General features: G+C 45.5%; 1 protein-coding gene across 4 annotated transcripts; it reads left to right on the top strand.

Moving 5' to 3' along the window:
• The first annotated feature begins 1,314 nt into the window (after window positions 1–1,314).
• lepr (leptin receptor) lies at window positions 1,315–22,345 on the top strand. Of its 4 annotated transcripts, none has more exons than XM_029827573.1 (21): window positions 1,315–1,404; window positions 10,593–10,650; window positions 11,195–11,247; window positions 11,898–12,119; window positions 12,952–13,078; window positions 13,367–13,557; window positions 14,810–14,958; window positions 15,106–15,247; window positions 16,059–16,219; window positions 16,331–16,430; window positions 16,626–16,725; window positions 17,003–17,217; window positions 17,408–17,559; window positions 17,954–18,107; window positions 18,340–18,422; window positions 18,503–18,713; window positions 19,124–19,330; window positions 19,402–19,485; window positions 19,570–19,663; window positions 19,868–19,943; window positions 20,525–22,345. In XM_029827573.1, exons 2-21 carry the CDS (start codon window positions 10,637–10,639, stop codon window positions 21,347–21,349), a joined length of 3,360 nt encoding a protein of 1,119 aa, XP_029683433.1. In that variant the 5' UTR covers window positions 1,315–1,404; window positions 10,593–10,636; the 3' UTR covers window positions 21,350–22,345.
• The last annotated feature ends 2,072 nt before the right edge of the window (window positions 22,346–24,417 follow it).

Here is a 24,417-nt window from a genome sequence, read left to right as displayed (position 1 = left end):
CTGACCTTCGACCCTGCTGACCCACTCTACTCTTATACCAGCAGCTTGTATTATTAATGTATCTCTATGATCTCTGCCTATTCTCTCCTCTACCTGTCCTCCCCCCTCTCCTCTCTCTCTACCCAGCCAGCCATCAGCAGGAGGACCCCCCCTATATGAGTCTGGTCCTGCTCAAGGTTTCTTCCTGTTAAAGGGGAGTTTTTTCTTGCCACTGTTGCTTGTTGGGGGTCAGGCCCTGGGATTCTGAAAAGCCCCTAGAAACAATTTTGATAAATAAAGATTGATTGATTGATCAGGCTTTATCTTGTCGGATATCTGTTAAGAATCACACAGTTGAACTCGTGATTGAACTGATCATCTCTGGGTGTCGGTAGGGTCCACTTGGCCGCAGAACTTTGTTATCTTCCTGGCAGTTTATAGATAGTGGCCTCCCCCTTTGGCTGCAGCCAGCTGCAATGGAAACCATCAATGGCACCAAGTTAAGCTGGTTTTAAAATAGAAAGACTGTTGTTGGGGTTTGATTCTGAACTCTTAAGGTGGTTGGTTTTCTCCAGTTCTATTTAATCTTGTAAATCAGAATAGAAACATCTGATTATTGAAGAACAAACCATAAATGGATGAAGAGTAGGAGCACAGATGCTCTGTGTCATAATATGTGCCTTGCCTTTGATTTGTAGCATTTATTACTTTTAATTTGTTAAAGTTGTCTTTCAAGCCAAAGAGTAACACCGTCTGCATCAGATATCAAATGTCCTACTTGTTTGTGTTCATGTGATATCTGATTTACAAAGCAGCCTCAGTAGCCTACATGGGATTTCCTCACATCTGTCCAGGAAAGCAACATCTAAGCGCCGCCTCGAGCGGCCTGTGTCTGCAGCAGGTTGGTCTCGCCTGTTGTCAGGTGAACTCACGACAGCTCCATTTTAATGTCCTCGCACCAGCGACTGCGGCAGTGTGATTGTTGGCATCAGAGGAATTATGTGATCAAATATCAGTGGCTACTGGGAAACAGTCACCCAGAGGCAGACGGAAAACCCCTCTGTAGTCAACCACAGGGGTCACCAGGAGGGGTGGAACGCTTTCTCACCAACTGCCTACAATAATAAATGTACAGAAATAGATGCGGCCTTCGTCCTGTAAAGTCACATATGTACCTACATTGCTGAATATTTAGATGAGTGCAAACGCCTATGTGCACGTCCCGGCCTGTGCACGGTGTTGTGACGGGTGTGTATCTTGACACCGGGTGTCAGAAATAGCCCCTCATGCCCAGTGACACACCACTCCACATAAAGCTGCACACTCCCGTCTGCCACATATGTTCAGGATATGAGGAGGCAGGCAGGCGGGATTGTTATTCTTCATGTTATTACCTCGGAGATGTGCGAGTTGGACCCACAGTTGGTAAGTAATGGCCCTAAACATCACAACCATATGAGAGAAAAGACACAAAGTGTCTGAGGAGACATGAGCTGGCAGACTTCTTGTTTACCTGAGCCAATACAGGCAGAAATTCTAACAAAAAGACCAAATCACCCATGTTTTTTGTTGTATCATGCAGTCTCACTCAGTGTATTATGTGTGTTATTACTGCAAACCTGTGATTAATGATGTTATCGCTGCTTTCAGGATTCATGTTCTAGTCCATCAATTTAATTATTCACTGGAGAGAAAAAAGCTTTGGGGTATTTTATTATTCTGCATTAGTTGGTCTAAATATATTAAAGAATAAGCTTGATTAAGTCCCTGGAAATACAAGAATATGATGGAAAGACAACAATTGTGATTTATCACATGCAAATCATGAGCAATAAGTTGGTTTTGCAAAAGGGCTGCTGTATCGGAGGGAGGGTTTTTGAGTAGAAACAGGTTCGGTGACCCCAGCTGTGAATATTGACTCAGCAAAGACTGCTGGTTTCTTCAGAAACTGTTTTTTTTGTTTGTTTGGTTTTTTTTTTGAGGATGAAAAGCTTTCATTCAGAGTTACAGCGACAGAAAGAATGCTTGATATGGTTCTGCAGCATCTGTTAAGGGGACTGAAGAAGTTGGTGAAACAAAAATGGCACAGATTGCTTTCTAAACACTTTTCTTTCGGCAGTGTCAGGGAAATATAGGTGATAGAGATCACAGATCTCCATGGTGATGGAGATCTATGAGCTGTGGTGTTTGCTCACTTGGACCTGCAGGGCTGAATTTAGAGAGAAGCTAAAGCTGTAAATGATTCTTAACCCTGTGTTGATCCAGTTGAACTTCATGAGAACACTGAAGGCTGTCACATTCAGTGCTTTTCTTTTGCCTTTGCTGTTGAACTATACTAGTACTAAATAACTATTTTTTCCCCAGTATAACAGATATTCTCTCAGTTTTGCCTAATACCAGAGTTATGTTCTCTACCTTTGAATGTACACAGCAACACTTTTTCCATATAATTAAGAAAAACCTTTTCTCAATATGTTTTTTAAAGTGAGATGAAAGGAAAAAGCTTTTTCCGTTTAAATAGGTTCTTTGTACCTGCACATTTCACTTCAAGGTCACAGGGAGATGGTGGATTGGCTGATCTGAACCATTATCGTTATGTTCCTCTGTGCTCTAATTTTGGTCGGCAGTGTGTTCCTAGAAGCCTGAAAATGAGATTTCTTATGTTGTTGCTTCCTCTCCGTGTTCTCAGTCTGTTTTCCATCATTATCGGAGCACCACTAGTTATTTACCACCAGGTAAAAAGTCCTCGCATCAGGCCTGATTTTGCATTATTGTGGTGACCTAATTAATTGATGAACACAAAAACAAGGAACTGCGTTGGCAGAGTGTTCCTTGGTCGTGACTCACCAGAGAAGCAAAGAGGTCGGGATGCATTAATTCAGCAGGAATGAAAACAATATGTTCATGCAGTTCAGACTGCAACAACCCAAAAGTGAATGGAATATAACAACAAATGTGTTGTTTCTCTGTTCTCAATGAGGGAATTATGAATTTAGGACCTCAGGGTGCTCATGTAATAGGCCCCTGTTTCACCTGAAAGAACAAAGAACAATGGGCATAACTCAGAGAGATGACTGGATGTTGTTTCCTGTTGCTTGATGACGCAGGTGTTGATGAAGACATTAACAAAGCTACAGACACAAGTGTCTGCTCGGGGAGCTGTAGGCAAAAAGAGAAAACTTCCCTCTAACTACATCCTTATACCCAGTCTTACATCTTCTAGGTCTCCTACCTGGCAGGTCCCTCCTCAGCATCATTCTATCACTGTTCCTCCTCGTACATGTCCAAACCATCTCAGTCTGGCCTCCAAACATCTAACATTTGTCCTCTTTTCTGACCATTACTTCCAAGAACCTCAACATCATCTTGGCCTCCTCTGGCAGTTGTCTCCCGTCTCCAAACCACGCAGTACCACTGGCCGGATCATGACAACCATCAACAGCCCTTCATCACACCTGACACGTTTCTCCCCTCTGTTCCAACATACTTGTTGACCCGAAGCACTTAAAATCCTTCTTTTCTTTTTCATCGAATCCCCATAACTTCACTGTTCCACCCGGATCCCTCTCCGTGGGTCTGTTTTTCACAATACTGCCTCCACCTGTTCTTATTTCTTTGTTTTCATTTTCAGGCTGAGAGAGAATGGCCCATATGGTCCAGATGTTCAAACATAATGACTCATGACTCATCAGCCCTTTCTCTCATTCTGCTTTATTGCGTTTAATTTCTTCCAAGTTTGTTTTCACTTTTCCCCGCAAAAAAAAAGAAAAAAAAAGTGGACGACCGTGATTTTCTCTAAAGACCAAGTGAGAGTTACGCTGTGAGAGAAGGCATCATCAGTGGCGCTGGAATGAGTCACGCAGTGTGTGGAGATTGGATCTCAGGGACAGGTTGTGACTGTGGTTTTATTGCTCCGTCATGCTCTGATGATGAAATTACAGCAGATTTTAGAGCCGAGAGTCAACACAGCGCCAGCATTTTATCACAGCGTAACACACACGCAGGTAGAAAAGGATCTCCTCTCAGCCCAGAGGGTCTGGGTTGAGCAGCTGATGCTTAAGCTTACAACATCCAATATGACACCTTCTCTAATACTGATACACGTTCACAGTTCCTGCTTGAAGTCTTATAAACCAAAAAAATCAAGATGTTATGAAATGGTAGTGAGATACTTAAGGCAGCAATGTGAAGAAAGTCATATTCAGCCTTCAGTTTCTTACGAGAAACCTTGTCAGCAATGTGGCTAATGGTAGCCTGTAACAACTCACGCTGTGTCAGACGCCCACTCTGGTCAATTTCTTCCTAATGTTTAAATCATCCATCTGTGTCCATTTATACAACACCCAGATTTGGGGAAAACTCGACACAATCGCTGAAGTCAGCTCATGAATAGGCAGACGTAGCAGTTGAGGAGACGTGGAAAAGACATCAGAACTTCACTGTGTCAGCACGGCTGCTGCTGATCTGGAGGACGAGGAAGCCAGAAATTAACATGTGAAGGTGCCTCAGGTCCTCATCTCCTGCTGGTAAATGGAAACGACCTGTTGTGACTCAGCACACTGCTGTTATCATCATCCATCATCCATCCACCCTCCCAACGATCCACCCAGTGATCCATCCATCTATCATCCATTCATCCACCCACAGATCCACCCAGTGATCGATCGATCCATCCATCCATCCATCCATCCATCCATCCACAGATCCAACCACCCACCCACAGATCCATCCATCCATCCATTCATCCATCCATCCACCCATAGATCCATCCATCTATCACCCATTCATCCACCCACAGATCCATCCATCAATCCACCCACAGATCCACCCAATGATCCATCCATCCACCCACCCGCCCAACGATCCACCCTCCCAATAATCGATCGATCCATCCATCCATCCATCGATCCATCCAACCTCCCAACGATCCATCCATTCATCCACCGACCCACCCATCCGTCCACCTACCCACCGATCCATCCGTCCACCCACCCACCGATCCACAGATCAACCCACTGATCCATCCATCCACCCACCCTCCCAATGATCCATCCATTCACCCATCGATCCACCGATCCACAGATCAACCCACTGATCCATCCATCCATCCACCCACCCTCCCAATGATCCATCCATTCACCCATCGATCCATCCAACCACCCACCCACAGATCCACCCAGTGATCCATCCATCCACAGATCCATCCACCCATCCTCCCAATGATCCACCCACCGACCCATCCATCCATCCATCCACCGATCCATCCGTCCGTCCACCCACCCACCGATCCATCCGTCCGTCCACCGATCCACAGATCAACCCACCGATCCATCCATCGATCCATCCACCCACCCACCGATCCATCCACCCACCCTCCCAACGATCCATCCGTCCACCCACCGACCCACCCACCCACCGATCCATCCGTCCACCCACAGATCCACCCACCGATCCATCCGTCCACCCACCCACCCACAGATCCACCCACCGATCCATCCATCCACCCACCCTCCCAATGATCCATCCATTCACCCACCCTCCCAATGATCCATCCATTCACCCACCGATCCATCCATCCATCCACCGATCCATCCATCCATTCATTCCTCCATCCACCCACCCATCCACCCTCCCAACAATCCATCCATTCACCCACCGATCCACCCTCCCAATGATCCATCCAGTCACCCACCAACCCACCCAGTGATCCATCCATCCATCCACCGATCCATCCACCCATCCACCCATCCACCCACCCACAGATCCACCCACCCATCCATCCATCCATCCATCCACCCACCCAAATATCCACCCAACGATCCATTCATCCAGCCACCCACCCAAAGATCCACCCAACGATCCATCCATCCAGCCACCCACCGATCCATCCATCCATCCACCCACCGAGCCATCCAACCACCCACCCACCCACCCATCCATCCATCCACCCACAGATCCACCCACCCATCCATCCATCCATCCATCCACCCACAGATCCACCCACCCAAAGATCCATTCATCCAGCCACCCAAAGATCCACCCACCCACCGATCCATCCATCCATCGATCCATCCACCCACCAACCGATCCATCCACCCTCCCAATGATCCATCCATCCATCCACCCACCCACCCACCGATCGATCGATCCATCCATCCGTGCATGCCCTGCACATACATTTTAATCCCATTGAAACATCATCCGGCACCTCCCTTTTGAAGAAATGAACAATATTATTATTGTGAATATCCTATATTAATTATGCTAATTTAGCCTAGCACTAAAACAAGACTGATGTCTGTCCATCACTGTGATGTCTCCTGAACAAGAGGTGCAGATTCACAGGACACAGACTGTAGTCAAATCTTTTGCATGGCTAAATTATGAATGCAGAAGGATGAATATCCACTTATCCTCGGCAGCCTGATTTGGATAGTGTGGCAAACAACAAAAGGACCTCAATGTTAGGAGTCATTGTTCTTATTTTTGGGTGATGGAGGACAGACGGTATTGCTTCTTGTTTTCATGAGTTGCCTTTATAGCTTAATTTATTTGTGATTGTTTATAGAATTGCATCCTTCAGATACAAATAAGTGAATAAAAGCAGTTTACATGTTAAACAGGCTCTGCAGCCATATCAGATGTATTTAAAATAGGTGACATCATCCCCCCTGGATGACATCACCCCAACCAGTCCCCAAGCATGACATCATCCTCTTGGTATGTACTCACTGCAGTGCTTGATGCCCCCTCATGTGGAACTGATTAATAATTCATGAGAGGCTTCCCTCTTTGTGCTGCAGAGACATTTTTCCCACCACAGCCATGAAAAAAAGGCTCCACTCATCTACTTCAGTGACGATGCTGATGCCTAATCATTCAATGGAAACATGAGAGTGAGCTGTTGTCATGTTGATATCAAGCCTATGTCAGCTGTGTTTGAGATGCACACCACCAAATAAATAAATAATGGAGCAGAAGTAGCAGAATAAATAAACATAAACATAAGACTTGGAAATATCAACTGTCAGATTTGGAGATTAAAATAAATAAATACAGAATTGCTGCAGATTCATGTTATGTGAGTTGCTGAAAAGTATTTTTTTAGATGCAGAAAGTACAAAGCTGACAGGATGAGTTCAGTCTTGCTCACAGGTTGGGATGATGTCACTGCAGAGAATGACGTCACCCGCCCGTTTGGATGGGTCCTGCAGGTGTTGCTGTCCGACACGCTCGGATCAGAAAAACACAATGATAAGATGCTTCTGTGCTTACAAGAACATTCTCCTGAGATCCGATTCAACAACCTAATAACCCGAGTAAAGGTTAAAAGTGAGACTTGCTTTCTTCCTCTTCTTACTGATGGGCGTGAGACAGACGCTGAGAAATGCCAGCGGTGGTCAAAGCAGTCTTCAGGGCATTGCAAGGCTGTAATGATGCAGATCCATCTCTATAAAAATCAGTGGGTCGTAAAATTAAAGTGGGGGTGCAGGGGCGAGGAAGCCGTTTGAAAAATGAATTGTTTTTTATGCACGGTGACGCATCCTTCCTACGTCACAGGGCAAACATTGATGCACCTAATATCTCACTGTAGTTTTGTCTTTTCTTCTTCTTTTTGCTCTGTGGTCCATGAGTCTCATGGACTCATGAACAGGCTGTGGCCCATGAGACTGTGTGATGTTCATTTGGTTAACACAGCTGCCCTCACCCTTTCTGCAAACAGTCCTTTCCCTTGTTGGCTTTTCCAATGAGCACCTCAGTCTCTCACTTTGTAGACATGCAGGTCACATGACGTGGAAACAGTTTTAATTTAGACCATTCTTCTTTGACAGATTAGTCAATATATTGGATGGATTCATCACACTAAAATCTGCTTTTGTCGCCATGATACAAAATGCACCCACACACATTTGATGAAGAAATTGGGCTGCTCCAATTCTGATTCAATTTCCCTTAAACGTTTCTGCTGAGATTTGCAAACCACCCCCGTTCTTGAAATCACTGCTGTTTTTATGCAAGTCAGATGTGTGGAACATCTGTAAGGGTGAGGTGGATGGACATCTGGAATTCCCCACAAGACCATTATTCTGTTACGGTGGATATAATTCCAAAGAAAGAGAGAGAGGTCAAAGGGTTTCCATCCAAGAACTTACTACAGTTGAATAACCCCTCTGCAGCAAACTGAAAGATAGGCTTTGACCAAAAATTAAAAAAACAAACACCTGTTTGCAAAGAAAAAAGTTCTTTAGCTCTAAGGAGATGTGTTTAGTGATGACAAACAATTTTAAGATGTTGCAAGTAGCATTTAAGCGATAAGTTTAGTTAAGAAAAATTAATCTTTCCTTTAAAATGACTGCAGATGGAAATCAGTTAGAGTTCAACTGAGTAGAGCTGCACGTTTACCTTGACTTTTGTGATTCTAGCTGATGAAAGTAGACAAATAACAGCTAAACTTCTGCGGAGACTAGAAGTCTACGATTTCCGTCAATGGAGGTTTGTCGTGAACGCGTCACGGTGGGCAGGGCGCCGACGCAGGGCGCTGGGGTGACGTCACAAAGAGGTAGGCGTGTGTGTGCGTGTGTGTGTGTGGGTGTGTGTGTGTGTGTGTGTGTATGTTGGGGGGGGAGCGAGAGAGAGAGAGAGAGAATCCAGTTTAAGTAATCAGACTGGCGTGTGGATTATTTACTCTCCTGGCGGACCAGTTCCCTTCTGAAGCATCTTCCAACATCGACGTAAGTGATCCAACTCTTTATTACGACTCTATCACTCTAATCTCTCTGACGTTATTTCTGTCGCCTCTCGGACCCTAGCCTCAATAACACAGAGGTGGGGAATTACGCACGCTCTTCTCTTACTTTTTATGAAATAGTAACAAGGTGCGTGGTTTTAACAGCTTTCCGTAAAGTACTGTTGTGACTGTGCGCTGCTTCTGCTGCTGGGGGACAGGGACAGAGACAGAGACAGGGACAGGGACAGGGACAGGGACAGAGACAGGGACAGGGACAGGGACAGGGACAGGGGACAAGCTCCGGCGCGCCTCCGGACTGTGAGTCAGCGCAGAATGAATGGTTGGCACAGGGCGCTGGAGCGCGTCCCTGCAGGAGACACGGGCCGGAGCAGCCCTCCAAACACCTGGACAGAATAGTTTCAGGATATCTTCGTCATTGTTTCCCAAGAGAATCAGGCAGGTAAAGCAGCTCCGTGACGATAGAACCGGCACCAATTCAGCCATAACCCGTGTTGCTACTACGCGAAATCACTAGTCTGTTATATATTGATAACGCTATTAATATATTAATAACGTTATTAATATATTAATAACGCCAACTGTTGACTGACTTTGGCTTGTCGGCAAAGTTACTCAGAGTCCATAAAACACTAGGTGATGCTGTTGCCCACTCAGTTTGGAAAATAATCTGTTTTTGTGATATAAATGAGAGATTTCACACCTTCCACGCCAAAAACAGGGTGCTGGGGAGAAAAGTCACTTGTGATTTAAATTGGTTTATAACAAGCGTGTTGCTGCTGGCGGTAAAGGATGACGATCTGTGCTGATTTATCGAGTATTTTGTATATTTAATCGTGTTTCCACAGTGGCAGCTTAACACCTGATGTCGACAAAGGCTGGCAGGGCTGCATATGTATCCGTTTTGGCACATTTTCTCCATAATTAACGGCTGCTTGATGAAAAACAACATGTTCCATCATATTTAAGTCGAGCATCTAAGGGGATCATGAAAATATCTTCCTCACTCAGTTCATCCTTATTTATTTTTTCTAATGACAACCTCAGAACATTGTGACTCCTCAAGCAAATTCGATTTTACAATTGAAACCTGAGGCTGTTCTCAGTTAAGCCTTCAATCATTTTATAGCTCATATTTATCACTAATATGCTCATTTTTTCATACATATGGACCACTTTGAGCCCTTTAACATTCAGTGTTACAGCTGTATAACGGTAGAAAAAGTTTAGTTTTGAGCCTGGAGGTGATGCCTGCCCTAATGTGTTTATAGGCAGAGCTTATTTTGCTTTTCAGCTTATCTCATGGCAGAATCCAACGAAATTTAGGTTTCCTAAGGACACCACTGTAAGTTTCTACTTTAAGAGTGAGAACACACAGACGATTCACATTGGTTCCACATCGCGCACCCTGTCGTTCAGTGATGGAACTGCACGATGTTTGTTTTTAGTACTCTGTCTTATTTTCAATTTATGGAGTTAAATGAAGGACTCAGTTCTCATGGATTCGATATCATCTTTAAGTATGAGAAACACAAGTCAAATGGGGAGCAATCTGTTGCTCTGAGGATTATTTTAGGAAACCACGCTGACACATTTTCACAAGAATTGCTGAAATGATTGAAGCAATTTCACTGCAGCTCTGATTATTGTGCGCTCCGCTGTTAAATATTACAACTGCAAAGATGCGTCCCTGGGGCAGCCTGTGTCTGAGAAAGTGTGGAAACAGAATGGCTTAAAAGCCGCCTGGTTCCGCAGATAATTTGAAATGTTATGCGGATTGATGCTTTTGCCTCTGCCGTCGGGTCCTGTGGTGACACAGCTCTCGTTGATCAAAACTCAAAACTCTAAAATCCTTCTGTGTCCTCAGGGAGATTCACCGCAGCTGAACCTGAGCAGAGCCATGCTCGCATTATGAGCTCCACAATGTAAGTAAGAGTAACAGAAGCGCACATGCCGTCCACGTCTTTATTGTTGCATCACACAATATGATGAAGGGGAAATATGATTTTTCAGACATCATTCCATAGGATGTCTGGCTTAAATTCAAATGTTAACGTATGGAAAAGGGTGTTTTAATTTTATATTGAATCGCACTTAGAAAAAAATGTAGTAACAGGAAGTGTTTAGAGATAATAACATGATAACCACAATGCAGATAAGGCACCCATGCTACAAGTCATGTATTTGGTTGCCCTTTATCTCTCCACATCGAGCGCCTGGCACAGTTGTGTAAGATCCTAAAACTTTCTGAAGCACCATGAACGTGCAAGTCTGACTTTATTCTGCTTTTTCATACATGTCTGCACCTGCCACCTCAGCGCCGCTGTAACCACGCACATTACCTCACGTTCATGTCATTCATCAGTCCCACTTATGTGGAAACTAAAAAGCTGCAGGGTCAATAGAGACATTAAAACCCAGAAACGTCTGATTTTTAAAAAAAAATGCTTCTCTCCCGTGTCTCTTCAGGTTTGGGCGTGTAACGCTGAGCGTCATGGTGCTTGGATTCCTGCTATCCAGAGGTGGGTTCCCACACAATCTGCCAGCTTGTGGCACGTCAAGAAGCAACAGTCTGTTTCTGAGCACCTGCTCATAGAAAACGCTCCATCGCCTCTCCGCTTGTCACGTTTTTGCTCATTTTTGTGGGGGTCTGGCTTTATTGAAACATATTTCCCAAGTGTGGCTCCTCTCAGCTCTCCTTTGACAGTCAGTGTGTCATCAAACCCTTGTGATGACGCTGACCTGAGCTAAATCAATACGGCGATGGTTGTGCACTAGCGAGGAGGGATCCTGTCCTCTCAGCTCTGAGATACAGTGATAAACACAAAGTATGATCACAGAATCTAAGCGGGGTCAATTTATCTCCCATGTTGAATATCATGACACAAATCCTTGCAGTAATAATCCCGTTTTCTCCAGGTTTTCATCATTTGTCATTTGAGTTTTTTTCCACAAAATGCTGAAAAATGTAATATTTAAAAAAAAAAGAGAGACATGTGACTACTGTAATATTGCACCACAATAGCTCAGTTGTTAGCATTGCAAAAAATTTAAGGGGAAGCAAAACATGAACTTTAGGATGACATCTACCTAAAGCTCACGATCGGTCCTTTTTCTGCGTGTTTAATGATTAAAAAACAACTTAAAGCTGTTCTTGTTCTTGTTCTTGCAGGTGTTCTGTCTCTGGAGAACAGTGATGCAGGAGGGCGGCATTCGGGTGTCCTGGACCTCCCATGGAAGGACGAGCTATGCTGTGAGTCACGTCCAGCGTCCACCGTAGAAGGCGCCTCCGCCCCCGCGGAACGGCCCAACGGTTCTAACAGGAGCCTCCCACATGACTCACAGTGCAGCTTCAAGAACTTGACGAGCAAACTGCATCCACTCGAGTTCTCTGGTAGGAGCATGCTCTTAAGAGTTTCTTTGAAATCGCACCAACCCAAAAAAAACAAGCAGTATTGACAGAAGGGGTTGTACTTCCATCCCAGATCCTGGACAGACATCATTCAGTGTTAACAGAACATGCACCCCAGCAGGGATGCTGCCAGCGACAGACGTCAGAATAATTCTGTAATTCTGTTAGCGGCGGCGCCGTTTGACACTGATAAGAGATCAGCTTGAGGGGCTTATTGTTATTTAATGGCTCTTTAGATGGAATCTCTTCCACACGGATGGAATTACATGAATCATGTGTCTGTAATCACCCTGGCTCATGAGGATTCCCTTTTATTACACAGAGCTGTGGATTTTTCATCACCTTGAAAATGTTTTCGCCTCAGATTCCCAGCGAGAGAAAGAGTGTGGAAGAGTGTGGGCTGTTGAGTTTGAGTCACTGTTTGCCTCGATTCTGTCCTCGCGGAGGTGCGGCATTAAAAGGACATTAAGGAGGGTTTGTTTGTACGCATTGATCTCTGTGATACTCCCAGATCGATGGCGATTAGCTGAGACTTTCCACCTTTTTTCAACAATAATTAAACAGTTAAATTGCAGCTAACCTGTCCAGCCGCACAACTGATCAATTCAACATTTACAGGGCAATTATTTAGCTTTGACGATTTAGTCACAGTGGGCAAGATAAAAAGGAGCTTCAGTGTATTCCTGCTGCAGCGCCCAAAGCGTCAGCGGCTCATTTCTCAGAACATCAGTCCAGATATTTTCTCAGAAGCCCCTATTCGAAGGTCGCGCCGGTCGGCTGATGCCACTAACATGCTAATGTAATTTCTTGTCAGGAACGTGTTTGGACATTCTGTGTGGAATTGATGAAAAATGGGAGAATGTAACCTGCCACCTTGAACCGCACGCGCTGCCATTGAGCCTGCCGGACGCAGGTCACATGGCAGTTAGCTTACAGCGTCGGTGAGTACGAGACATTTTATTCTGTTTTTAATCACCTTGCCTAACGGCCCAGTAGGTGGTGTGTTTACATTGATCAGCAGTGGGAGGCTGTGTGATGTCAGTCTGGGGCTGAACCACCTCATGTAACAGACTCATTAGATACGTCACAGACAACTGGACTCATTCAGCTTGTTTTTTAACCTTCAGGCTTTTCCTGTGCATCGTTGTAAATGACAGTTATATTTAAAACCAACCAAGGTTGTTTGCGTGCATAAGCATTATTTAAATGAAAGCATCTTGCATCCACAGCTTCCAGAAAAGCCAGTCAAGAGTCGACAGCGAGGAGGCCGCGTCCGATCCTCCCGTCTTCTGTGAGGCGGAGGATTCTTTCACGTGTTCAGTCGCCCTCGACGCTGAAAGCAGCTTCCACGCGGTGGTTACGGTCACCATCGCTGACGCCAGAGCGCCATCGGTTCTACTCAGAGTTCCTGCACGGCCCGGTGAGACTGTTTGCGCCTCTGTTTAAAGCATGTGACCGTCAGATGATTTCCTTAAACACTGTTGGACCAAAACCCAAATGACGCAGCACTTGTTGGCAAATACATTTTGCGGTGGATTTTTGTGTTATGGTATAGAAAAGAGAGATGAGTCAGATGTTAGAAGCCAGTTCCCAGTAATGTTTTGAAAGTCGCTCTGTTCCTGGCATCGAGTCGAACATGCTCGTGCATGGAAATTGTGAAGAACTCTTCAATGATTAAAACTACATTCCCAAAGCTTCAAAGGGAAGACTCGGGCATTTAAGGAGAAAGTCTGGTTCACTTTTGAATGCCAGACGTGACAAGATTAGCTGAGTGCAACCGCGTGCTGCAAGGTTAGTGCACTTGGCATATCTGCAACGTGGAGTTTTTTTTTTTTTGGGGGGGATTTCCTGTGTAAAAAGCTTGATAGCGATCTCAAACTAGATCGAAAGCCAGTCAGATCAGATAAGAAAGTTAGTTAGTGCCAGTTAAACCTCTGCTGGTGGTGGTGCTTCCAAACAAAATACACAAAGGCTGAGAATGTCAAATTCGTTGGAGCTGAAAGGCAATATTGGGGCTTTGATTACTAATTATGTCAACAGAGCAACGAATAACCGTAAGCGGCAGCGAAAACGCCCAACCAGACAAAACCCAGAGGACCAAGTAAAGGCCCTGACAGAGAAAGAGCAAACCTTATAAAACCTTCCATCCTGGGTTGATTGTCACCAGCTGAGGGAGATTCCAGGTGTGTTGTTGTGCTCCTGATGAGCCGGAGAAGCTGCGATCTACATCCTGATCACCAGCTGATAACGACGAACCAGGAGAACCTGCGATTTAGACCCTAATTGGCAGTTTCAATAAAACGGGTAGATTTAGGTGATTAACACTCAGACTCACATTTCTGATGCCCGTTCAAATAATGTTTCGACATCACATTCACACATTTTTAGTCAATTTCAACAGAAAATATTCATTATTGTAGCTGGAGCAGAGACGATTGTCAAGCTTTTGATAATGATAATGACATTGTGAGCTGGTTTCTCCCAGCGGGAAGGTTTAGGTTATGACGTTTAAGAACCCCGAACGAGTCTTCTGACTTTATTGTTAACCGTTTTATCAATGAAACTGATCATTTCTGATCAGGATCCTTGAGAATACTGACTCTGAGGGTGTTGAAAATGGGTTTTTGATGCACATTTATAGTGACAAATGTTCTGGTTTTCTTTTCCTCCAGTAAAACCAGCTCCTCCAGTCAACCTCTCGCATGTTCAGACCATCGAGGCCGAGCTGATTTTACACTGGGGTGACCCGAAAGACATTAAAACAGACCTGCTGCAATACGAGGTCCGATACTCTCCCGATACCATTCATCCAGCCTGGCAGGTAACAATAACACGAAACTGAGAGCTTATAAACCCTTTTAATCCCATTTTTTGTTCATGTTAATCTTTGAAATTATAACACAGGAACACAAAACGAATGTGTTTTGCCCTTCACACCTTCCTCTGTCTCCTGTTTTTATGTCTCCAGGTTATGTCCGTGTCTGGAGACACCAAGACGTCTCTGGACCTGAAGGCCTGCGTGAACTACACCGTCCAGGTCCGCCGCTCCAGCCGGAGCGATCCTCCGCTGTGGAGCGGCTGGAGTGAAAGTCACCACATCTTCCTGGATGGTAAGAACCATTTTGTGGAGCTCCGTTCCAAAGCTGGACTGGATCATATTCAGGTGTGATTCCAGCTCGGGTCTTGCAAATGTTGATGGTGAAACTCTGGGAGATGCAAAACTGTGCTAATATCGGTGCACTTGAGCAGCTCCAGGTCAGTTTTTCCATAAACAGTCAGATTGATGAGGTTCCTTTCTTTAGTTGGTGTTCTAAGCCTGACTTGATAGCTGTTAGCTGACTCATTTCTTCTAAGAGGTCTGGCAGTTCAGGATCCATCCTTACCTTTAATGATCCTTCTGGCAGATTTATGTCAACGGCAAACTATTAAAAGGGGTCAGGAGCTTATTAGCCAGAGCTGTAAAAGAAGAGCTCATTAGAGTATGGTGGGCATCAATAGAACTGTTCTCAAGGACACTGCTCCTCCACACGTCAGCCATTATGAAATGAAGGAAAATATCAATGAAAAAGCTCTGCTTTGATCTGCAGACAGTGATTTTTTTTTCCTTCAGCAGATTGTTCAGAAAACCGCAAAATGAGAATGTTTGCCAACTCAAAATGGTTTCTTTTCTCTTCATTTGTCTGCGACATGACACAGATGATTCACGTTTGAGTTAGTTCCTTTGTTTGTGCAGACAGGTTGCTGCCGGAGGCGTGCGTAGATGTGGTTACGTCTGACAGTTTAGGGGGCGAAAGAAGCACTTTCTTTTGTAGAAATCCACGAAGAAACTTTCATTGAATGAAAATGACTCAGTCATCTGGTTAGACCTGTATTATTCAGCAGGCATCTACATTGTCTCCGAAATGATGAATGTGTTTGCAGAGGTGAGCTACATCCCTGAGAAAGTGGTGGTGAAAGCGGGGGAGAACGTCACGGTTTACTGCGTCTTCAACGACCACAACTTCAACGCCAGCACGGCCTTGTGGACCCTCAACTTTGACCAGGAGCTTGATTACAGCCTGTACCACCCCATCAACCAGTGGGTAAGCTCCAACTAGCCCAGCCTCTCTGCAAGCATGTCGGTTCATTCGATGAACTTTTAGATAAGTGAAGCCGATGCAAATCCTTTAGGAGTCTTGGTGTTCCTAAAACAGGTCAGTCAGGTCACGATGCGTCCCTCCGAGACGGGGATGTACGACCTGCTGCAGTGTACAAAAAAGAGGATGATCGCGTACAGCCAGGTCTACGTAGAAGGTGAGTCCGGCACCATCAGCACACCCAAAGATGTGGACGCCATTTATGTGCAGCCAAACCACCATCTTAGAACAGGTGGAAGTCCAAGTTTGTTTGCTTTGATGGACAAAGGCAGGAATGAGCATGGCGACATGTGAGCGACGCAGAGCAGAGAAGCCATTAAAGGTGACGCTACGATGTGACTGCTTGTTTCAGGAGCTTCCATCAGCATCAGCTGCGAAACCAACGGCGAAATCGACGCTATGGACTGTAGATGGAACAGCACACAGTGGCTGAACCCCAACTTCAGAACCAGGTCGAGTCTCCTGTTAGCATATGTAAATATACAATATTGTGGGATCTCACTTTTACCAGAGTCATTCGAAAGGAGGAAGTCTTGGATGTTGTTGACATCATTGCTCTGTACTTCTAACAAGTGCGGAAGTTGCTTCACCGGAAAGAGTTTAAAGCGATAGCAGACCAACCATTTTATGTGGACGAAGAACTTAAATAGTTTAGCAAGCTCAAGCTAGAAATAGTGTGGAAGCCTGTAGAGAATATAGGCATCTTATTTCCTTTTCTTTCTGTGGCAGGTGGGCTGACCTGTCCTGCGATGTTATGGAGGAGAGGGAAAGAGCAGGTGACAATGTGGGCCATGAAGGCCCCTCATGCCTGCAGGTGGACTCCAGGAAGAGACTGTGCACCATCCAGCCTCTGAGGACCAACTGCTACAAGCTGTGGCTGGAAGTGTCATCCCACCTCGGACTGATCAGGTCTAAGCCTGTCTACCTGACCCCCAACGATCACGGTGAGCGATGGAACCAACACCTCGGGACTCATTCTGCTAAAATGGCTCCCCCTCTGTCTTTTAACCTGTTTCTGGGGTTTTAACCATTCCTTCTTGGGCTGGAATTTCTGTGTTATTGATTGTAGCCAATAGAATCAATAGTCCGTTCGGTCAAAAGACCAAACTCTCGCTTGTCCTTCAACTCCTGCAGTGAAGCCACACACACCCACGGACGTGAAGGCCGTGAGCAGGAGCGGTGGCGTCCTGAATGTCACATGGAAGCGTCCTTATCTACCCGTAGAGGTTCAGTGTCAGTTTCGGTACCACTCCCCCTCTGCCGACCATCCCAAACCGGACTGGAAGGTGAGCTTGCACCAAATGTGAAGTTCAGATTTCAGCTGAAAAGCAACCTAATGGAATAATTCCAATATTGAATCAGGCCAACAGCAGAAAAACATACCGGTACTGTCCCAATCGTTCGGGTCAGGACCCAGCTGGTAAAAATGTCTCCCAAATGGCAGATAATCAATAGCCTTTGATAAAGCCAATTATGGGTCTGTATCCTGTTCCCCTTGATGAAAATTCCTTCCTTTGGAATGCTATGAGGAGGAAGATGATGAAGACATTCTCTCTGTTCATATAAAGCAGAAACATAAATGAACCAGATGCTTCCTCTTCAGATGAGATGTCACCGTTTCGTTTCTGTCAACGTTGCACCAAAGGAGAGATGAATAACTCTAAAAGGTCGCTGCTGCAGGTCCAGGCGATCGTACGGGAGCCATGGGCAGAGGTCAACGTCTCGGATGTGTGCCGGGTGTTTGTGGTGCAGGTACGCTGCATGCACATCAGCGGCGCCGGCTACTGGAGCGAGTGGAGCCCCTCGGTGTACTCCTCACCTCAGAACAGCAGAGGTACGCTCAAAGTCAATTTAAAATCCTAAAAAATCACTTTTTAAAAGCAAAGCTAGCAGAAACAGGTGTGTTCCATGTAAAGATCCACCTAAAATTATTTTTAGGGTGATGTGCTAATACTACTTTTATTCCTAATATAGGCTAATGTTAGCATTTTACCTGTATAAACAATCATACACACAAGTTCTTATCAGAGGTAGAAACTCTTGTGTCTTTGGCCCCTCCCACTTAGCCCCTGAGCGCGGCCCTAATTTCTGGAGATTTCTTCAAGACGATCCGCACAGAAAGCAGACTAACGTCACTCTGCTGTTCAAGGTACGCAGTCCGCAACCAACATTTGCAGGCTTAGAATTAAACCAAAGCATTAAACCGTGACCCTCGCTGCTCCCCGCCAGGATCTCCAGACATCGGGACAGCCGTACTGCGTGGAAGGGTTCCTAGTTAAGCGACTCGGCTCCACCGGCCCCGTCCAAGAACCCATCTTGATGCAGTCTTCTTACAGTTTTGAGTGGAACCAGATGCCTCAGACCGTGACCGTGGAAGCCTTCAACAGCCTGGGAAGCTCCAGCGACAACATCAACATGACGCTGGAAAAGTCGCCCAAACGTGAGTCAGCCGCCGTCACCCTGGTTAAACCTCGAAAGCTCCACGTGCAAATTATTTTGTTCTAAACAGGCAAAAGACCAATTTCCTCAGAATTGCGCTGAAATCTCGACCACGCACTGAAGTTCCGCACAACTAATCACATTTTTCTCAAGGGATTTTGTAACTGACATTCAGATAAATTCCCACTCTGGGTAGATTAAGAACGTGCGTGGAAACATCTCGGTGGAGGTTCCAGTTCTGCTCCGATGGAGGTGCAGCTGCCATTAGCTTTAAAGCACAATGGTTAGGTTGGCCCTCAGGACGGACCCTCCATCTGGCCTTCTGGTTATTGTGCAACTGACGTACAAAACGACGCTTCTTCTAAAAACTGCAGCACAAGCAGACGGAGTCATGTGTTTGGTCGTTGGCAGGCCGCTGCGTGCATCACTTCAGTGTGACGGTCATCAACAGCACCTGTGTGTCTCTCTCCTGGACTCTGATCGACAAAAGCTCCCCGCCGATCTTCATGGTGGTCCAGTGGTCCCTGCTGTGGAAACAGGACTCGGGCCGCCCCAGGGGCCAGAGCACAGACACGTGGGTCAGACTGCCCTACACGGACGGTCCCACCTACCTGGGAGGTAATGTCTGGTCTGTCGTTGGGCTTGACAGTGTGTGAAATGAGGAATCTTAACATGTTCTGTCGCATCAGGACATTTCTTTGGTTCCGAGGACTACGGCTTCTACCTGTACCCCGTGTTTGCTCATGGAGAGGGGGAGCCGGCGTTCGCCACAGGTAGGAACCAGCAGGTACCTGTGACTTGTCAGTGGTTCCAGTGTCGTGTTTAACAGGTTGAGGTGTGTTTTGTGTCTGTGACAGCCACCAGAAGAGACCCTGCCATCTACATGATGTTGATGATGATCTCTTTCCTCTCCATTGTCCTGTTAATCAGCCTCATCCTCTCCCAAAACCAGTAAGCTTTCAGATCAAAAAAATCACAACATCATGACTGGTTAGCTCCAAAAACAACCCCAGAAGTGCAGATAAAGATCTAAGGTCATAGAAGCAGCACAGTGGGGTGTTTTGGAGCTGCAGCTCTTCTGAGGCACCACGATGAGAAGACGCAGATGGAAGGAAAGAGTGATGGAAGCTGATGATCACTTTCTTTGTTCTTCAGGATGAAGAAGTTAATGTGGAAAGATGTACCCAACCCAAACCAGTGCTCCTGGGCCAGAGGAATAGACTTGAACAAGGTACGATGTTCCCACACACACACACACACACACACACACACACACACACACACACACACACACACACACACACACACACCCAGTGCCCATGTGGAGGTGCTGATTGGTTGATTCCCTTAGCTTCGTGAGCCTGTTCACGTGTTAAACTATCTCCCTGCACCATTGGCAGATACTGAACCTCTTATCTTATTTAAATGTTTCCAGTCCCCCACAGAGGTTTGGTGAATAAACACACCAAAACAACCAAAGTTCTCCTCCTTTAATGAAGAATGGTGCAATGTTTTCTTTATTAGTTTATCCATCACTTATCTCGGCTTTTATTACACACACACACACACACACACACACACACACACACCCGGAGGAGACCGGCAGCAATTATCTCTATGCTAATCAAGCAATAATAAATGAAACCTCTTAAAAAGTTGCAGACAGACAGACAGACAGACAGGCAGGCAGGCAGGCAGGCAGGCAGGCAGGCAGGCAGGCAGGCAGGATATTGAGTAAACCCACATTGCGGCTTTATTTGTAACACGTCTTGAGCTCAACAGAATACCAACAGTTTTCTCTGCCTTTTCCAGGCCAACGCCTTTGACCACATGTTCCACCCTCCAGAAGGCTTCCCGGCCTGGCCGCTGCTTCTGCCCCCTGAGAAAATCTCCAACCTCGTCATCGTGGACAAGGCTGATCTGTCAGCTCTGAGCACCCCTCCCGATCCCAGCGTGGCCTCGTCGGTCCGTCTTCACGGGGAACCCGACTCACCGGTGGGACAAGCCTGGCCTGAGGAGAGCCATCTGCTCCCAGGTGGAGATCGTTCTTCTCCTCCAAATCTGGATTATCCAACCGGTTCAGCGCCAGATGATGGCAGCTGCCCAGCAGGTGTGACCGACAGCTCGGCCCAGTCGTCAGTCATCTATACCGCGGTGCTGCTCTGTGGTCCAAAGCAGCAGCAGCAGCATCATCATCTGCACGACAAAGATTGCAGCTGCAGCAGCTCCAGCGATGAGGGTAATTTCTCTGCCAACAACTCCGACATCTCTGCATCTTTCAACGGCGGGCTTTGGGAGCTGGACGTCCCACGGCGCTCCTGCTGCTACAACTCCACGGAGGAGCTCTCAGAAAAACCCGAACAGGGCGACAGGGACGTGGGAGAGGAGAAGGACTTGTATTATATCGGGGCGGACTATGGGGATGAAGACGAGGAGAGCGAGGAAGAGCTCAATGCTAAAATCATTCAAACTGTGCCGCTGAACAGCGAGGGCTGTTCCGCAGAGTCGCGCCGCCTGCTCGAGCTCACAGAGTCCAAATGCGACTTCTCTCCTCTGTACCTGCCTCAGTTCAGAACTGCCCCGAGCTGCACGAGGCAGCTCTCGGCTAAACCGCAGGAGGGACGATGCCATCCGTGAACCACGCACACTGCACTTCTGTGCATATTTCTTTCCATCCTGTAGCGACATGAGTCAGCCTCGACCAAAAGTGGGTTTCTGTTGAATGCTCCGTCAGCCCTGCTGAGGTGCAGGGCTGCGAAACCGGACAAGTACCTCAATTTACATTAGAAGTGTGTGTTCATCAATGCTGCTATTGTGTTCCGCGGGACCCAAATCATGGTTAGAGCACAAGCTTCTTTCTTTCTTTCATATTTTCTTCATTTCTTTCTTTATTTCTTTCTTTCTTCCAATACTTTTGAAAATGTAAAGCCTCAGTTTTGTGGCTGTTTTTAAGCACTGCTAACCTCAGATGAGTCACACGACACATCTGATTTTATCAGTGTGACTGGAAAACATGACAGTAGTGTATTTTTAAGCTACTGGAACCATTGGCTGCACTGGTGCTACTCAGTGAGCAAGAGCAATGTAAAAGGTGTGAATGAGAAAAACCATAGACGAGTGGATCCATTCATCTGTCTCACAGGTGCTTCATATGCTCATGCTTCAAAGACAATAATCAACGCACAACAAACAAGTGAAACAGCTGTTAATCGGCAGTTTTTCCAAATACATAGGACTACATAGGGAACACAGCTCTGATATCCAATGTTGGTGTGACTAAATAGTGATTCTGAAACTGGAGTTTTATATATTTCAGGTCATATATTTGAATTTCCTGTGGTGTGGTGTGGCGTCTGCACAGACTGTCCATACAGAAGTAAATTTTTTTTTAAATGTACTTTGATGTAATGTTTTTGAGACTCTGTTACAGCTTCTGAGAAATGTGACGTGTATTTTATCTGTGTTTGTTGCCAAAAATACACAAACCTGGTATAAGGTATAAAGGGAAGACAAAAGAATGTATATTTAATGTCAGAGGAAGGCAGAAAATTGATTTACCAATTTTATTGTACATAAAGATGCTTTGTCTATTTTTATCAGTGAAAATAAAGTGTTTTGTGCCAGAATATGAAATGTGTAGGATGTTTAAGAGAAGAAAAAACAAAAATGTTGTTTTTAACTAGTGACATACTGCCCTCTTGTGGTCGGCTTTTCAAATTACACCAGAAAAGCAGACGTCTGTGCAGTAACGGGTATTCTCAGAAAAGAAACACAAACAGGAAAAACACTGGGAGTAAAAACGCTGCTGACAAAATATAAGATTATAGGCGACAATATGAGAAAACATCAATGTCACAATGTGTGGCCCCTGGAAGTCCAACAGTTCTGAACCAACAAGTGCTTCATGCCAGTAAATCTGACGGGGGAGGGGGGGGGATTCAGTTTCAAATATATCAGCTGTTTGGTTGGTTTGTTTAATTTGGCTTGATCATATATTAAAGTATCTAATTGAAACAATGGATTCCAGAACTTAGGTCAAGACTGCGTCCGTCCACGCTGCAGCAGTTTCCACGTGTATTTCCACTGTATCGCCGCTAGAGGTCATTGTGGCCCCCGTGTAATCACGTAGGACGTTAAATTTAAGAAGTTGAAGTCCGACATGATTTTCTTAGATCAATTGTATAATGGTGAAATTAAAGCAATGTGGGTGGAAATATATTGGTAATCTATAAAGTAATATTTTAAAAATATCTTCAGGCAGCCACTGCAGTGACACTACTATGAACACGAACCTAACAATGTTTTAAATCATAAACGTGCTTTAGGCAACTAAGGAAATGTTTCTTTATCCGTATGTAAAATAAATAAAAAAAACAAACAAACTTAAGTTCCGATGTATTTACAGATTCTAACCAGCAGAGGGCAGGACATCCACTCTTCTGGTGTGCTGCGTGTAGGACGTGGATATTTAATGGTCCTCTCTGCTCCAGTGCTGGTTCTTTTGTATTCACCATACATGGACACAAAAGTGTGGGCAGAGCCTGACAGACAGCACACAGGCCCGATGCCCTGCTTGGTTAGCTCTGGTAAAAGGAAGAAGGGAAACATCAACAGAGGGGTGAGAAATTAGAGTTTCTCTTCAAAGCTTTTTTTTTTTCCCTCCCCCAACAAGTGCATTACGATGACTTCTAAACTTCTGAGACGCTGATCAGAAAGTCTCTGGATGCAAGTGGTTTGAACCATGATGGAAGGAAATGTATTCATGTATAAAAAGATCAAATAGCCCCGATGAGGATATTGCGTCTGGTCACCTAACCCCGACTCCCCGTGACCTACCAGCAGCAAACCAGTTTCCAGCTCACTGCTCTGATAACCAGCAAAGTTCCACGGGGTCTCGAGAGAAAGGGCAGCACATGTGACAGCACTTTTGAGCTCTGTCGATCTCTCAGCTGTGGCAAATTAGCAAATTAGCAACCCAGACCAAACAAGAGCAGACGACCTAAGGAATAAACATGTCAACGTTTAAAATACTGCAAAATAACTTAAAAAGGAGACTAGTTCTCAAAAACATGGTTCAGGCAAAGAATCGGCAAAGTTACTCTTAAGACTGAGCTTTTCCTCATTACAGCACATTACAGACAACAAATGACTGTTAATGTTTGTGCTTTGCAATCCTGTTTATGGCATCTATATAAAAATCAGGGAATATTCAACCATTTATATTCCCAGTACTAATCTGATGCTTTATTTTGTGGTATATTTCTCCAGGAAGCGGTGGCATCATTATTCATGCTCCAGCTCTTGTCATCAAACCCATTAGAGAGAATTAGGAGGAAGATTATCAGTTTGACGCTGTAAATCCTTCATTGATTTCCTGACATTAATTCGTGCATTAATGGGGAAGGGGTTTAGCTACCGAAGTGTGTCCACGTTACTTCTGAAGGCCTTAACATTTGGGGTAAAGGTCAGATTAAAGACCACGGCGTTGGTGACGGGGACTCGCTGTGCCCCCGGTCCCACAGTTTCCAGCCTCTCTGTTAATGTGGGCTAAAGCTAAAGCTGAGTGGATGTATCATGAGGCACGAAAGCATCTGTATCACCAGGTGGAGGAGAGCAAGAAAAACAGGGAGCGGGTTCCAGGCTGAGAACGGAAGGGGAGAAAGGCATGTCAACAGAAGCTGAGCTGACCTCTGGGACCTTTTGTT

This window comes from Takifugu rubripes, chromosome 20 (assembly GCF_901000725.2).
Source record: "Takifugu rubripes chromosome 20, fTakRub1.2, whole genome shotgun sequence".
In the NCBI taxonomy this organism is placed as follows: domain Eukaryota; kingdom Metazoa; phylum Chordata; class Actinopteri; order Tetraodontiformes; family Tetraodontidae; genus Takifugu; species Takifugu rubripes.
Note: the sequence above shows the minus strand (reverse complement) of the source record. Positions and strands in the feature narration are given on the sequence as shown.